The sequence below is a fragment of the Pundamilia nyererei genome, unplaced genomic scaffold, assembly GCF_000239375.1.
Source record: "Pundamilia nyererei isolate P.nyererei 1_Seehausen unplaced genomic scaffold, PunNye1.0 scaffold00033, whole genome shotgun sequence".
NCBI classification, from domain to species: domain Eukaryota; kingdom Metazoa; phylum Chordata; class Actinopteri; order Cichliformes; family Cichlidae; genus Pundamilia; species Pundamilia nyererei.
The window spans coordinates 3632026-3650118 of NW_005187434.1; the positions used below are offsets into that span (position 1 = coordinate 3632026).

The 18093-nt window shown below is 40.8% G+C and overlaps 1 protein-coding gene across 1 annotated transcript in view; it reads right to left on the bottom strand.

Moving 5' to 3' along the window:
- Positions 1-15240, bottom strand: part of LOC102192966 (transmembrane protein 132D) — a 31685-nt gene extending 16445 nt beyond the window's left edge. Inside the window, exons 1-3 of the mRNA XM_005729552.1 lie at positions 14726-15240; positions 9020-9896; positions 980-1117 (exon numbers count right to left, since the gene is read on the bottom strand). Of these exons, the coding sequence (XP_005729609.1) occupies positions 980-1117; positions 9020-9896; positions 14726-14798 (1088 nt within the window). The 5' untranslated portion in view covers positions 14799-15240. The remainder of the gene's footprint in view (positions 1-979; positions 1118-9019; positions 9897-14725) is intronic.
- Between the last annotated feature and the right edge of the window lie 2853 nt (positions 15241-18093).

Consider the following 18093-nt stretch of genomic DNA (forward strand, 5'->3'; position numbering starts at 1 on the left):
AGAGACAGAAACAGAGGCTGCGCAGTCAAACTGTCACTTAAGGACCCAAAAAATCACTTTAGTATGCAATTAATACCTGATAACCACACATTACAAATAGGTAGTGTAGATTTTAACACATCCCTGTGGCAACTCCACTGTTGGCAGTAGCAAAAAGGTACAGTAATAAGCAAACCTGAATGACAGACCATGGCATAACATTTCTCCCCTGCGTTGCCTTGTCCTTTAAAAAACAAGACAGAAAAAAAAACAGGTGTCTTTTAATCTCAGGAGGCACGGGCCACGCTTATCAGACTTAACTCTTAATTGTACTCAGCTCATTGCAGTTAAGCGAAATGAAGCTGCACTTGGCTGAACTTTAAAGGACATCTGAGAAAGGCTGGTTGTCAGGGAATGGTTGTAGTCCTGTTTAATGAGATTATGGAGCAAGTTAAGTACTTCTTAGGAACCCAAAGAGCCGACTGATCAGACCAACCTGCAGATGTCTTGCAAATAGTTTTAGCATCAAGCCTTAGGATGCACTCAGTAGCTTGCACTTTTTAGGTTAAAATAAAGCAGGGTACTACATGCTAGAAATACCTTCCCGTTCACAGTTAGTGAATGTCTTGAAATAATTAAAGTGCAGACAGAAAGTGGGACTTAAAGGGGGGTAAAAAGCATACCTCCCTACAAGGACTTTCTTTACAAGAATACCTGCAGTCATCCAGTGGTTAAAGTATATCCCCTCTGGACAATATGCAATGAACCACATACATGCAGACATGTACAGTACAGACTGTTTGTGATTTGCTTTTCCAATGCAGACACACATCCGCTTTAAACAGCTGGAGGTACCGGCAACCCACGATGCATTAAAATTCCCCTTTTAGCTCTGCAGTCTAAATATATCAGCGGTGATAGATTTCCCAGCAACAAAAAAACAGACATACATGAATAGTCTACAATGACATATAAAGTAATGTGAAGAGAACAGACTTGCCTTTTCCCAGGTATGGGAGCCTTTCTCTGACAAATAACAGCGATGGCTCCATCCACACTCAAATCCAGAGTGATGTCCCACAGTAAAGAGTTACTGGGTGTTACTGTTCGAAAGGTCACACCTTTCCTTACTGTTGCTCTGTGAAAAGTCGAAAATGAAAAGGTCAAGAATGCAATAAATTTTTACATTACATTACATTTCTGGCTTTTTCTTTTTTTCATGAGTTTTGGAATTTTCTTGTGAAAAAAAAAGTGTTAAATATAGTTCCCTCATGTACAATAGATTTAAACTTCCACCTTAAAATTCATTTATAGGTGAATTTAATTAATGCTTTTAATCTTGTCTGGTTTCTCACGATAAATCCATTTCAGTAATAAGAAGGAAGCTGCATAAAGTTGATATTCAGGCCTGGGGACTAACCGAATAGATAGAGCATTAATTACATTAATTATAAAGGAGGTAACTTTATTCCATTTTAAAATAAAGACCAGTATTGGTAACTCGCAGGGTTGTAGGCTCTCACACTTTTCAACATCTAGTTTTTGTCTCACACTGCCTCAACAATCTTATGACAAATAAGAAGAAGCCTCAACTCTGACTGGTGCAGTAATTTAATGTACAAACATTAATGGAAATACAGGCAAAAATAGAGATTTTAGGATTCATTCAAATTTGAAAGTCAATGACCAACGTGAACTCTCTTAGGTAAGGTTTCTGTACTTTCTTGAAGTAGTCTTCAGGAATAGTTCTCCAGCCTTCTTTAAGAACATTTAACATCTTTAAGAACACCTGTCTTTGGATGTTGGCTGCCTTTTTTCTCTGTTTAGATGATCCCAGACTTGTTGAGTTCTGGGGAGGCCAGTGCTTTTCGATCTAGGTATGCTTTTACCACAGTGGCAATGTGTTTGGTATCATTGCCAATCATTGCTTTCCAGATGGTATTGCATGGTGGATTAAAATCTGACAAGCCCCCAAACACCACTGGCTGAAATGCAGCCACGAACCATGACAGAGCCTCCACTCTCTTTTTCAGATGGCTGTAGATACTCACCGTTGCTCCTCTCTCCTGATGTCCTCCATATACACTGATGATGATTTAAAGCAGAATTTTACATCTGCATTTTCTTCCCATTTCCCTCCCTTAAAAAATGGCAATCTTTCCACTGAAACCATTTCCAATGATGCAGATTCATCATTGGGTTCAGTGAGGTATTTGCTGGATTTGTTCCCATTTTGGTCACTGGGCTTTTCAGATACTGTTTATCTGCTGTAGATAGTTTTTTTTTAGGCCCACTACTTGTTCTTTTGTCCTCCACTTGTACAAAAATTTTTGTTTGGTAAACTATGTTCTCTTTCATAGATTCAGCTAAAGAAGACGGACAAATTATGCGTATTGTGACAGCCTGCTAGCTAAACACACACACACACACATATACACACACAAAACCAAGGGCTGTTGGGAAAATCGTAGTGAAAGTGAGTGAAAAAGCAGCCAAGACCTTAAGAAAGTTTGAATAACAAATATAAGCCGAGTGTTGAAATTACATCAGCTGGAGAGTATGTTTAGTTTGTTGCTTCAAGCTGTTTGTAGGAATCTTTCTCTCTTGTCTCAAGAAAACGATTTCTCCTGATATAACTTACTAGTTATAAAAATATTAATTACATTTATAACACATAATTGGAACAAGTTACCTCTCAACCCTGATATTGCATAAAACATCAATCTAAGGCAATATTTATTAGACTCTGTACATACATTTAAAAGAAAATGTAAAGAAAATTGTAAGAGAGAGAAAATACAAAAACACAAATCTGTGATATATATATTTATCCTTATCTCAACCTGTAATTACCATCACCTCTGTGCAATTAAAGGTGCAAAGAAAACATTGTTCTTTCTATTTATATTCACGTGCTCTCATTATTCAAAATGTACTAATGGAGTATTAGTTTTCTTGGTGTCTAATTTGTAAATGGTGTGCATTATGCAGCCAAACAGACCTTCCCCGTGGGGCTTTCCCAGCATAAGCAGCTTGCAGTAGGTCAAATGTTAATGAGATACTCTTCTGGAAGAATTGTGGAGGCCAGGAGGGGCACACATGTAAATATGCCAGACTTGCTGAATATGCACGAACAAGACAGAGTATCCGAATGTTCAGGAAAAACATCCTCATGTGATTCTTTGTTTTTCATCTGCATGCAAAGCTGTGTGGTTTATCTCTGAGATAAACACAACTGTTGAGCGCATTATGAGTCTCAGAGGAGGTGTAATTTTTGATAGGAGCAACAGCAATCTGAGCGCTTCTCTTTCTTTGACTTTGCTGTTGTATTTCAAAAGCAGGCAAAAGAAGAGAGGACGTTACTCCCTTGTTATGCGCGGTGACAGGAGAGCAGCCTAAGCATGCATTATCTCTTAATTGAAAAGCGTTACTCGTGTGCACATTTTTTACATTTGTACAACAAATCTGAGCCACCCTTTGTAACAACATCTGCACAGCAAACATGTAATCTGGAAAGAAACATCTTTGGCAAAACCACTTGAGACCTTTGCTCCAGATTACATGCAAAATGTAATCAGGAGAGAAGGTCTCAAGTGGCCACTGATTTTAGCGCATAAGTTTCTGCTGTGGAGCCGCATTTCCCTGTAATCACTCGCTGTCTTAATGGCTGGGATGTGAGACAGAAATAAGGCCCTCATTCCTTTTCAGAATGAATAAATCTGGCTCCTGTTGCAGCAACAGTGACACTGTTAAAAACATAAAATGGACACAGAGCTTACGGGTTAAAGGTCGTAATTAAAAAGGACTGAACGGTATCATTTTCAACAGTTTAATCTTGCGCCGTCATGACCCTGAAGCAGCTGATTTCCATTCCAGCTGCTCAGTGCAGAAGCTCATTTGTCTGATTAATACAGGTTCCTACATGGAGCGGAGAGCTAAAGGGTGAAATCATCTAGTGGTGTAACTTGTGACAATTGCACACAGCTGAAAGCCACCTTTTTAGAAACAGGTTAATCACTTTAATATTTATTCTGTTATACACTGTTATAATATTCATTCCTTCAGTAGCATTCTGGGTAGCTGAATTCAGCATTCAATTGAAGCTTCTAATATTGCCATCATTCCCAGTTTTACTACAGAGGTTGCTATGGCAAACGCAAGTCAGAAATGTAAGTCAACTTACAGACTGGAAACTAATTAAATCAGCTCTAGCTCTGAACACTTCTCATCACATAAAGCAAAAGGAAGAGTGAGATTCTGTTGCCGGTGTATGGCTTCTCTGGTGGTATATCAGGTGGCAGATGAGAGCGGAGCAAAGAGGAACCTGCAAGTCCCTGATTAGGATGAAGGTAAGGAGATAACAAGAAGGAAGGTGCATCTAAGGTAATGATAATTATTTTTTGTCTTCACATTTCTTATCAAATGTAATCTTTGTAAAAAAATAACAATGCTCCCACCGAAAAGTTTATTTCAGTGTTTAACTTACACACATATATTGTATTTTTCGGACCATAAGGCGGACCAGATTATACGGCGGATTAAGCGAAACAAACATTAGCATTCATCCTCCAGCTTTACTGTTTATGTTATGCTAACATAGCTGTGTCGCTACTAGCCATCACATAGCACATCATTATATACCAGATAGCCCAACTTCAGTAACCCTACAAAAGTCACTGCTGTTTAGTTTTCTGTCTTTGTTTATGTTTGAAGTGATAGCAGAGCTGTACGTTTTAATTTTTCAGAAATTTCTCAGTCAGAACATGCTATATCATGTTTAAGTGGAAACTAGCGCGCTAACTACCTGCTAACTTCTAACTCCGTTAAATTATATAAATTCTGTTTTCATGGATGCCTGGATGTTAAACTTAATTGTTACACCTGGTAAAGCAGCAGCGCTGATCATTTTATTAAAGATGAAAGAATTTAGACAGTTTTTAACTCTCAGTGATACCGCAGTGTTGACTGCCGTAGCTGTAATGCTCCAACAATCCATCAGGTGCGGCATCGTAGCTTACCAAAGTCGTACTAAAACATTTTTTGATAGATTTTTGAGCGCCGTGTACCACATAAAATCGGTTCGAGGTCCTCATACATAAGGCTCACCGGATTATAAGCTGCACTGTCGAGTTTTGATAAAATTAAATGATTTTAAGTGCGCCTTATAGTCCAAAAAATAGGGTACCTTATAAGAAAAGGTTGTTATAGTTATAGCAGTTATTCTTCTTTTAAGGGCATTAAAATTCAAAGCATGAAACACGCATTGCATCAAAATACCACATGCAATATGGAACGGAAATCTGCAGTATGGTTTCTTTTTCTATTTTCAGTATCGCACTGCATATCTCAGCTTTGGTTGAACATTATATTTACTTCTTTTCTTTTATCTTTCCTTTCAACAGTGCTTACTTAGATTGTGAAGTTTACTTTCAGTGGGCCAAAACTTTAATCCACCGTGAGTGAGGTAAGCAGGATTGCATGTTCGGTGTATTAATGAGAGCACCTTGGAGGGCTGTTAATCTAGTAATGGCCTCTGAATAACGTGCGCGCCGATGAAACACCTCTGTGTATTGAGCTGAGTGGAGCAGGGTTTAACTAATAAAAAGTGACAGTAACAAGAAGACTTATCTAAAGCCCCTTTTTTTCTGTCTCTCAGCTCCCTTGCATTAAAAAAAAGAATCCCCTGCGACTCGAGGAGGCGTATTTCTTCTGAACATGAACATGAACCAGTGTCCATAGCTTCAGTTAGCAGGGCCTGAGGAGGCAGCGGGCAGGGAGAGGCACTGAGGCAGAGAAGATGGATGGCTGTGGAGACCGAAGCTGACACTGTGTGAGAAAAGCAGCTCTCAGGTGCTGCACCTGCCATCCATCTCACTTCTGACCAGGCAAGGCATGAGTGGCACTGTTGTTTCACCTTTTGCATACTCTTCATCCACTTAAGGGGCGCGTGCACGCACTTAAAAACACTAACGCACAAGACAATGCCCACAAGAGAACCGGCCCCAATAGTAGACATCTACACTTTCAAATACACTCAAAGCGAGCCTCGATTGCCCTCGGCCTTCATTAGCCCTCTCCTTTTCCTTATTTACTGTTTGTAATGCAGTGTTCTTTAGACTTATATTGATTGATCACAGACACATGGCCAACAGAGCAACAATCAAAACAGCGCACATGCAATGCAAAGAGCACAGAGGCTGAGTTTGATCAAAGACCTAGAAGATATCCTCCAGCTCACCCAGATGCATTCCATCATCAAGGCTGCTATCGAGATGCTACATAGGGTTTGTAATTACTTTGCTGATATAATTTGTGTTCCCATCTTTAGCTTTGTGAGTGCATCACTGCGGGGCCACAGCACCACAGTGAACCCCAGTGCAATCGGAAACAGATGCAATCGTTAATTATGCAGGCAAATGTCCACCGTTTAGCCAGTCTGATGGCCAGCCATCGGCAACGTGCTTATCGTACTTATGGAGCAGTTTAGGGAGTTGGGGAGATGTTCATGCCAACACTCCTGCCAGATGGCAGGCACCGCAGCACTAAAATGGATGTAAAAGCCCTATTTGTCACCGAGTTGAATGATTAGACCCGTGGTTGAAAAGCTCACTGACGCGGTGTCCTGTTGATACAAAAACTCACTGTTAATTTATTGCCTCAATGCTACTTTTAAATAAAGCCATTAGAATGGGGGAGCTGGGGGTACTACTGAGTCTGATTACTGAATTTAAATAGATGTTGAGACGAAAACGGAAAAATACACTCATACTTGCTCATACTTCATTCCACTCAACTGGGTAAAAGGATAATCTAATTGCCCTTCCTGTGGGTAGCGCGATGACGGTAGTACAACACTTTATCTGTGACCTTTACAAAAGCCTCACTGAGAGTGACAGGTTCGTTTTTGCCGTGACGGACGGACAGGTGTGGCTTGTCTTTTCTCAATCAACCTCGAATTTGTATTTCCCTTGACTGGAGCTATAGCCATCAAAAACAGGTTTATCATGCTGATGAGAGAGTATTAAGTAAAGCTTAATGGAACATTCAGACAGTGATAAAGCACACAGACAGCTGTTGAGGACTGGATGCACAGCGCTTCTTAATGTGCTGATAAGCTGGCTGAGGGCTGCACTGTGGAACTGAGTATGGAACTTAAAGATACAGTCAATATTTTTAAGTTAATGGTCTAAAAAAAACATGGATGTAGTCACCAACACATACAGAAGGGACTTCATTTTCCTTTCTAACGCTGTTGCCAGAGAACAGAAGAGTAGGAGAAGAAAGGAAAGAAGTGAGGCAGCATTAATGCTTTCCTTTTGGTTCATTTGTGTATGATTGGGTAAATGAATTAAAGCAGGAATGATTAAAAGTGACACAATAAAAAGAGGAAGCAGGGATTGGTTTTTGGCTCCGTTGCCTAAGCTAAAAAAACCCAAAACAAACAGGAAACCAAATAATGAAATTAAGTACATGGTCTAATCTTAAAAAGCAACAACAACAAACAAATGTGAAACTATTTCATAATACTTCTGGAAATCCAGCGACAGCTGAAATATTTGATAAACCACCTTCAGACTCAAGTTTGCATGTTTCCTTTTGCAAAAGAGCTGAGTACCTGAGAGAAATGTTGCTTCCTGACAAGGAGGACAAGTGCACCCATGCACAGCTGTCAGCTCAGATAATATGGTCCTTTTCCAGCATTCACAATTGAATTAAAAAAGGGGAATTAATAATCCATGACTGTCTGCTCACCCACTCACCTTCAGTGAAGCACGCATGAGCAAGTCGAGGCGGAAGTCACTTCTAAAGTGTTTGAGGTATTGATTTGATTCTGTGAGTGCAGACTGTCCAGGAACCGGCACTTCTGCACTTCGGTGCTGCCTTTAAGGCCGGTTCTTAAGTCAGGACACCTTCCACAGATTTACGACACTCTCAAACAAAGTAAATTAATAAGTGAGTCTTGTATGGAAAATGCATTTGACGCCTCCTGTCAGACAATAATTCACTGACTTGGAATAAAGCTGATAGTGTCTTGAATAACAATTTGTAAAACCTGCCTCTAATCGGGTCAACGTAAATCTCTGCTTGTCTGCGCTGACAGCCAACCTCGACAAATGTAGCTTTGCCGCCGCGTGCTTCTGTTTGATCTTCGCCTGGATGATGATAACAAAAGGCTGCAGATGACCGTGAAAGCCATCAATGAAACGGTGAGTGCGGGTTGGAAGCATTTAATTTAAATCCAGTTTTGAGGTGCCAATCTCGCCGCGTTGCATCATTTCACCTGTAAAAGGGAAGTAACAGACTGACGTCTTGAGAGACAGCCGTGATATTAGGCTAAGGATAATTAGTCAGCTGGTTGAGGCATTGGTTCTTGGGAAATATGGAAGGCTGTTTTTTGAAACATGTCTGTATAAATTTAGCCTTCATTACCAAGTATGTCAGAGGTCTCCAGAGGAATTACAGTCTTTTTAAGATGGTTCTACAAGTGCTCTCATCTCTATTCAAAAGCATTCTGCATTGCAAAGTGAGATGAAGCCATGCTACTAATCTCCGCGATCTGCATACACTCTACAGCACTGTGCACTGATCCTGAGCATACCCTTTAAATAAAGGAAATAATGAGGTATATGGCACACATATTATTTGCTCCGTGTTAACCTTGATGACTCCTGCTGTTAAAACTGCTCTTAATGTCTTCAGGCTTTGCTGCTCAAATAATCCATCCCGTTTCCAGGAAAGATGGTTAACAGCTATGATATTTCCAGGCAAATGTCATAATCCATACTAAATCTCATTTCGTTCAATATTCGCTTATATTTGATGGCAAAGGATTTGGGTAAGAATTAGGGAAGATGACTAATACTATTAGTGAGCGGTTCCCCATTCTGAGGTTTTGCTGACCAGATGATTTCAACTTTGCTGAAATAACAGGCCCATGTAAATCGGGGACAGAGTTTCTCTTATAATACTGCAAGCATGTGGTCAGCCGTGACATTGCTGACCACTGCAAATTTCAGGGAGGCAAAAAATTCCATTTTACCTGAGAGTGAAGTTAGTCAGCTGAGCAGAGCTGGCCATGAGTATGTAGAAGGTGGCGATGTCAGTCTTCTTTAGAGGTTTGGAGGATGTCCGTATGACAATGGCATTGCCGAGCTTGAGGCGCGAAAGCGTTGCCATCCCCTTAGGCACCTGCAGAAGACGCACACTTCCAATCCTCTGCATGGGAGTGACAGGAATAAACTCTGCCTGCTGCTGTGAACCCCCCCACCGACTTCCATCCACAGAATTGCACTTCCCTCTGACTTTTGGCTGAGCCTGGTAGTACAGCTCCACAGGGTTCCCAGCAGATGGATCCTGCCTCTCTCTACTGGTGCCCTCTGACCCTGGAGCAAACCAGCCAGGTGTAGGAACCAGCTCGGCCATGCAGGTCCCCCTCTCACCTCCTATGGCACAGGAACCCCTCACCTCCTGGGTTTGCCAGAACGCATACACCGTCACACATGGTAGCTCATCCAGAGCGCCTTCCCCTCTGTTCCAATCCCTGCCTGCAACATAGAAGAGCACCCTGACTTTGGGCTTGGAGGAGAAAACCCGAGGCGTCAGGACAAAGGCCTGGATTTTCCAGTTAAAGGTAAAGACCTCTGGTGCATTGAAGAGCTTCACAGACTGGACCATATCTAGAGGCACGGGTTTCTCTGCGGACATGGTGCGATAGCTGGCGTTGACCACCGGCTGGCGGCTGGCTCGTAAAATAACAAAGGGCTGGATGTGGCTCTGCATGCTGGAGTTCCTCATGAAGTCCTGCCCTACCTCTTTTAGGAAGAGGTAGTCGGCATCCTTAACTTCGTAGCTGACCGGCAAGAAGACAGGGAAAGGCACTGGGCTCTTGTTGTCGGTAAGTTCTTTACTGCTCAAATCTGAAAGAGGAAAATTGAAAATTACACTACTGTTGCAGGACAAAACGTCTATGCTACTTCTGAATAAATCTTCAAAACTGAAGGATTTCACTTTTTTGTCACATTTGAAGACAGGCAGTGTCCCCGAAACACACGAATATCAAAGTCATACAAGGCCAACTGATCAACTGAGTGGGACTTTAAAATATTAGACTAAAAGGCCTCTGGCCTTAATCTTAAAAGTCCTATAGCACAGGTGGAGCAGATGTTAAACTCTTTGGCTTTGTCACCAAATTATTGGAATTGTAAAAGGTTACGAACTGTATTTGTTTTATGAAAAAAAGACAACATTCCCAGTGTCCTGGTGTCACATCAGACTGCTTTGATGTGGCCTTAAAATACATTAACAGAGAAAATCTGAAATAAAACATGAAGTCAGGATGAGACCAAATAAAAGATGCTGCTTTCCCCAAAAGTCAGATCAGCCCGTTACTAGCCGAGTTGTAACAATCCAACATCGATTTGTTGACTAAAGCCTTTTTCTCTGCACAGTATGTAATTGTTTCCAGGTAGTTAATCCTGGTAGTAAATAGGTTTCTATGGAAATAATTTTTCGAAATGCTCTTTAAAAAATGTCGCCTGCCGTGTTGTCATGTTCAAAAGTGTCTCTGTTTTCCCTCCATAGCATGAGAAGGTACAATCTGATACATCTGGCACAAAGTGGAAATAAGCCATCAAACACTGGGATTAAAATGGCTTTTCAGATTGTCTCTAGGCAGGGGGAATAAGTAGTGACAAACAGGGCTGTGCATCATTATATCAAATGAAAGAAAGTAGATTTGATGTAAAAGACCAGCATGCACCTGAAAACATGGTTACAGGTTAAGGTACGCATCCGTACACCAGCTGGTCTGTGTCGGTGTGTTTTGTACAGTGATAACAAGAGAGTTACAGGAGTACTGTAAATACTAATCCCAAATGTAAAGAATGACCTTTTTGCAATCGCTGTGACAAATCAATCGAACAGCATAAATGTCCCCTGATCTGATTTCATGGCGAGTGTTTACCGCGCTGGAAATCAGCAGAGGTCACTCATGCGTCATGTGTCCTCATTAAATGTCCATTTTGACAGAATTATGAAGATTATAGCTGCTGACCCGGGAGTGCACTTTTGATCTGGTGGCTAATTGCCCTACTTGGTGAATCATGAACGCATAAAAACAGAAACACTCATGTTTACTATAACAACCTGGATGAGGCTGTTGTGAACATGGCAGCAAACCCAAACTCAGTGTCTTAAAAAAAAGATCAGATCTACAACTACTGACTTATGTATATTCATGAGAGAGTGAATGCCGCATTGAATGCTATCTGCCATTGAATTATTGATCAGTATTTATCAAATGAAAAAGGTTTGAAGTTTTTCTGTGTCAAATTTGTTCCGCGTGTCCCTCATGGCTGCCAGCTCTTGATAGGTCCGTCTATCACGACCGCTTCTGCTTTTCATCCTCCCTCATCGAGCCTGTCGAGCTGGCCTGACACTTCGCACGGCAGCGACTGTACTGCACATGTCACTATCATGTCAGCCCAGCAGCCCTTAGAGGACGACAACAGCGTTTATTTCCTCCCCTTCCACACACAGACAATAGTGTCAGTCATGTTCACTGAGTGGGTGACACACTGCATGAGGCAGAATCTGGACCTAGGATCTAGGCTATCCTGGCTTAGCCTTCCAGTGGGCACTGACAGATGTGCTATTTAATACCAGAGCTGGCAGCACCTCCAGTTGGAGTGAATATAAACTGGCTCGCTGTGTTCCAGGCGGGAGCATTCATCGCCGCTGTAAAGTACGCCACATGCAAGCTCACATCTTTATGTTTGAGTTTAATGTATACTTCTTGTTATTTCACATCTTTTTTTTCTTGATAGTAGAGTTTCAGCTGGAGCACGCAATCTATCTTCAGACTCCAGAAGCTGTTTTGCTTACTGGCTAGAAGGTTCGTCCTTCTGCTTTGCCAATATTTAAGATATTTATCAAGTAGCCAGTGCAAGCAAAACTTCTCCGATGATGAGAGTCCAGCCCTGAACACGAGAGCAAATCTGGCACACCAGCTGTTCCAGCCTCTCAAATCACTCACTTTGAAGACACTGAGCTTCCCGTCCTCCTTGGCTGAATCAGAGAGCGCACGTGTTACCATGCAGATGTTCACGCCACCAAAAACTGTTGTAAAAACTGCAGCAGGGAACATATTCAGTGGCTTCCACCTTAGTGGTGTACAGTATGTAGGTTAAGTGCTTTCTGTGTGCAGGGGAAGAAAAAAATGCTCATTTTTTGTGCCAACGTTTTGTTGATAATCAAATCTTTGTTCATCCCTCTCTGTGTCCAAATGAAAATGCTCCCTGCATGAAATTAGATTTACAAGCACTACCACTGAATGTTAGCAGAAAATTTACTTCAGGTAGGATTTCTTACCGAAATGAAAATGAGACGATACAAAAACGGAGGTTTCTGTGTGTCATACCCCTTTCTTTCTTTCTTTCTTTCTTTCTTTCTTTCTTTCTTTCTTTCTTTCTTTCTTTCTTTCTTTCTTTTATTTTACTTCAATCATTTGTTCAAAGATACCTAATAAGAGCTTTACTGCTATGCATCAATATGGACATGTTCACTTCTTGCAGTACTTTAACCTAAGAAGTTGGTTTGCTCTGTTGTGCGTGTAAGAAACAACAGTCTGCTTATTTAACAGCTTCGAGACTTCATTTATCGAAGAGATGTTGATTTCAAAATAATGTTTCCCCATCGCCAGCTTTAATAAAAACACTTGTGTCTAATGAGCTGCATTTTGCCCTGCAGTTTGTCTCGTGGCTTTGTATTAAAGGTTTTTCATTTGCACATCAGCTAACTGATTTTCAGTGTGCTTGTCTTTTAGCGCTATTTCTTCACTTGTAATCAATCTTTGTATTATTCTAATAAAATGCAAAAAGCCCTAGCATCCATTGTGAATTCTAATGCGCACTAATGGCTTGTACCATATGTGCAAAACAGCTTGCAGAAGTGAGTCGATTCCCAGTAGCATCATGGAAGACAAACGGATGTCTGCGCTGGAATTAGTAATTGAGAGAATGAAAGATGTGTTCATTTGTGGCTCAAAAGTTTCTCTTTCACGCTGCCGTGAAAGGTTTCTTTCGCCTTTTTTCATTTTTTTATCAGATATCGCATATACAGAAATGCGCTGTTTATAAATAGAAAGTGTTGGCAGTGGATCAGATGCTAACCGCACTAATTATGCACCTGCATTTTCTTAATCTAATGTTAGCACTGTGACTGTTTATCCTCTGACTGGCTAACCTCTCCAATGCATCTAAGTTTAATAGAACATTATAGGTTCTCATTAGGATCTGACAGGGACACTTAGGAGTCCACTTGGGAGATAAACAGCAGCGTGCAACAGAGGGAAGAAAAGCTGTTAGTACATCCATGAATTTTTTAAAAAGTTGTGCAAAGTTAAAGTACCTTTCAGCAAAGAAGTTAATCAACAAAGCACAAATAGAAAGTGGGAAAAAGGGCAAAAGTTTGGTCCAGCAAGAGGCGGAAGACGTGCAGGAGCACAAGCACTGCAATGAAATGCAAATTTACAAAGATCGAAGTTTGCTTACATCTGCCCATAACCCTTTAGGGCGTTAGAGTGTGTATTCAGTTTAAACAAAACTAGAATTGAAAAGAAATCATGTTTAAAACCTTTCATGGGTAGTTTCTAATTAACAATAAAGATTGGATTGCAAACATTGAAACTGTAATCTAATAACCGCAAAGCTACAAAACCAAGCATGGTTGTACACACTTTTAAGTAGAAAAGTTACCAGCCTGCATAGTCCAGTTAAAGCATCATACCCTCATTTTAAATGCATTATGAGGGGCTTTATGATGTGCGAAAACACTCCAATAAATGCACTAGTGATCATATGGCATGTAATGCTCTGACTTGCTGTTGGAAAGACAGGAGAAAATAAAGAAGAAGAGGGAGGGGGAAGAGAGAGAGAGCAAGAGAGAGAGATCTAGGGAGGCTTAAGCTTATGCAGTGATTGGTAGGGATTGCAATGTCCAATGAGACTCTTAAAGCGGCTTTAAAAATCTGTTTTATCACAATTTCTCAATTTTTATCGTTTTATCCCCACAAATCAGCCTGCCTTCATTCCCTGGAAATGGTCATCTAAGGCAGTTATAGGCTTTACACAAATGCCTTTGAGATGTGCTTTTTCTTCTTCATTATCAAGTTGGAAATCTAGATTGCCTGCTTCTTGTTTGCCTCACTGTACATGAAAATTGGGTCCCCCAATTTTTTTTTTAGCAGAAAGCCAAAAGAGAAAGTAATACTTCCACCATGACAAGAAAGGCACTGAGCATTATAGCACTGCTCACGTTGTAATATAAACCCATCAAGTTCTTTACCCCTCACTGATTTAATCCTAAATGTTTAATAGGCTATTTTACTCACTGCTGTGACACTCTCTCCTGCAAGTAAGACACATGTGCTCATGTTACCCTCACTGGATCGCTGTATCACAGTGGAATAAGATGTAAGTCACAAATGAGGACATTTATGTATTATTTATGTTTTTAGAAGATGCGTTAATCTTTAACGGCATTGCTGAGAATAGGCCCACCTCCATTCAGTAATATGTACACATGATGGACAGTTCAGTCTAATAATTTGTTTTCAGCTGTTACAGTGAAAGTCAATCTTTATGTTAATTCATTGCACTTTGACATGCGCTAATCTTGAACTCATTTTTCACCTTTCTTCTTTTTTTAATTTAAAAACAAGCAAACTAACCACTTTGTTTTCACCTACCTTGTGTAATGACTGCTGTAATTGTTGCAAAGACTATCTGTAAGATCCTCCAGCTCTGCCAGTGCGTGCTCATTTTGGCACCCGGCTCTGCACGCTATTCCAGGCAAGTTCCCTGCGTCCGTGCGGTTGGGTTTTGCTTCAGTGGGTTAAGAAGAGGGTCCTTTCATCCATTCCTGCAGTTCGGACGCTTTCCATAATCACACCTGTGCGAGTATAAGTGGTAGTGTAATCCGTATTGCTGGTAAAATGGAAAGCGCATCGAGGTCTGTTCAAGTCCCGGCTGTGCGTAAAAGTTGTGCGTAACGATCCTTGCGGGACTTAGTGTCCGATCACAAGACGTGAGGCTCTTGAGGTGAAACCGTGTAACTGAGAAAGCTACGTTTGGATCATTAATACCGTTCTAAACGAATTATCTCGACAAATTGCTCAGATTAAGCCGGTCTCCCAGTCTGCCGTCGCGGTTGGGACTCTGCGGTGTTAAACGGTTGAAAGCAGATCACGGACTGTCTTGTGCGCAATCCTCAGGGTACTAAACTCATCATCTGTCACTGTTCACTCGCTCAGGAAGCCACGTCGAGTACGCAGCGAGTAGGATTAACCCTGCCTTGCGTTTGATTGTAATGTCAGAAATGATCATAGGTGCCGGATTTCTGATCACTTAATCTGCTTCAGTCCATGATGACCCACGCTCAACATTCAGTAAAGCTACTATAGTCTGTTTGTGTTTTGGAAGCTAACTGTCCAGATCTCATTAGTGAAAATAACAAACACAAGGGATAAATGGGAATTCACGTGGACCAGTATTTGATTTGAATTCGTTTTTTTCTTTTCTTTAATAATTGGATGGAAGTGATTATTTATATTTGTGTTTTTTTCTTAAATTAAATATTCATTGTTAATTATTATAAAATATAAATGCTGAAGTAGAAAAGTAACCTTGGCCTCAATCGCGATTTAAAAATATATATATACCCACAGCGCAATTTCACTCAATTGTCTGCTTTGTGTTACAAACGTACTGAAATCAGCAAACTTGTTTCTTCTTTACTCTCCAAATCAAGGATGATTTTCTATACAGTGTCTGCAGACATCGCAACCTTTTCAGACATCGGCTGGTTGAGTGCAGGTTACAATCAGTTTAAACTCTGCCAGCATGTAGCCGGCTCATTAGGACCTGACATCATCACACTTATGTCATTATTATTGTTCTTTTAAAGTGTAGAGAAGAAAGTTCTCTGATTCTCAGTGTGAAACTTGGAAACTTTCACTGCTTTTTAAAAAAAATATTGTCCATCAAGAGCATAATAAATTCCAATAGTCATCAACCTCATCAGGTGGATTTTTAGTGCCCTCTTATGGTAAAGATGAGCTTCTCTGTAAGTAATCAAAGGTGAGGCACTAGCTATAGCTTGCAGCCCAGTTGCATCAGAAATGAGCAGGTTTTCCACTTATTTTACTTCATTTATTCATCGGGTGACCTGATGAACAGAAGACCAGAATGTATGTATCCAGTGACTTTAAATGCAAATGCTGCACCAGAGTGCCATTAACAGTTGTGTAGGCCTCTTGTTTTTGCACAAACCAAGATTACAATAGCTGTTAGTCATCTTTCAGAAACAAAAGCATGAACATACATAAATACCGCTGCAGTAGAACTCGGAGCACACTGACTTATTTTAAGAAAAAAAGTTACTTGTTTGTGTCTTGTAGTTAGGTAAACAAGTCTGTAGGCTCTAAGTGTAATAGGGCTTTATTGACTAATAAAGAGGATTAACCAACATATCAACACACAGAGTGTGTGACCAAAGCTCACGGTATCTGGAGACAGGAGGAAGTTGCCACGAGCTACTGCTGCGAGCATATTTGAGCTCCTCCCTAGCACTGCAGCACTGTGATAAGCAGCAACAGCAGCAGCAGCATCTGTATGTTGGGGTTGCTCCAGTACGCTGTAGCGCTGCCAGAGGATAATTTAGATCCTTTCCCATTTACCTGCTCCCCACACAGAGGCATAGCAGCTACACTATGTTTTGTATTGAGAAAGACTGAGAAGAAGTATGCCACCCCCAAGGGCGGTGCACTTTCAAACACACACAAATGCAGGACTGGAAACTGTATGAAAATGAATAACTGTCATAAATCCATGCAAATGCTTCATCACGTTGAACAGGCCCTAATAGCTGCAAGTAAACAGAATTTTGCCTGCTATGTAAATTAGATATTTTGATTCGAGGTACTGGCAGCTAAATGGTTGAGTAATTTCCCAGGCAAATTTTAATTAAAATAGCAGACGCTTGCTGTTATAAAGGAAACAGGCATCTTTGTCACCTGATGTTGCGCGTAAGGCCAATCACTTGACACACACGCGTGTCACACACTCGCCCGTCATTTCACATGACATTAAGCTGCGAAACAATAAATAAATAAATAAAAACTGTGACCTTGTGGACTTCCGCAAGCGATTTTAGGAAACCTCCAAGGGGTGCTTTTAAGATGCAGAAAGAACATATGGTGAAACCTGTCAAGAATATGGTATGAACACTTACAGGACAGAGAAACATCACAGGCCTCCGGATATGCAAGTTATGAGATTGACATAGATGGATGTCGCGGAAGAAATATGCTAGAGTGGGGAGAGTGGCCATAAGCTTATGATAGATGTGAGTGCCACAAGGAAGGAAATGTGTTTTCAATGTACATCATCCTTCTGCTTGACAGATAGAGGTAACGTCTGCCGAGGTGCATTTAGCCACACATAACGCTCTAATGTTCCCATTCTCATTTTCACTGTGAACACAGAGTGTGCGCTAGAATTTACATATCTTTACAATAACAGTTTTTGCAAAACATTAAAGGTTGAACATGTGCAGTCACATGGAACTTTTCTGTGTCTGTGGACTGTAGACCTTTCTGCTGGACTGTATTACTACACAAGAATTGGGGGGGGGCATTAATAGCTTATACTTTGTCATTTTTTTGATAATAATATATTTGTGGAAGTTGATAATCTTCCAATAAATATTCATGTATGACTGGCTTTTTAACAGTTTTACTGGGGTTGTGGTTAAAGGGGTTTTGCACAATTTTCGGTAATTCATACCGCCACTGGCCACTTCATTATTGCAGCTATTTAATTGTTTGTTAAGGAAACTATCTAATCAGGCAATTACATGGCAGCAACTTAATGCATTTAAGCTTGCAAGCATGGACCAAACAATCCGTTGAAGTTCAAACTAATTATTAGAATGGGAAAAAAGCGACTTTGAAACGTGGCATAGTTTTTTGGGTCAGATCTGGGGGGGTGGCTGTAGCTCAGGTCGGTGGTTCGATCCCAGGCTGCCTCCTGGCTGCATGCCAAATATCCTTGGGCA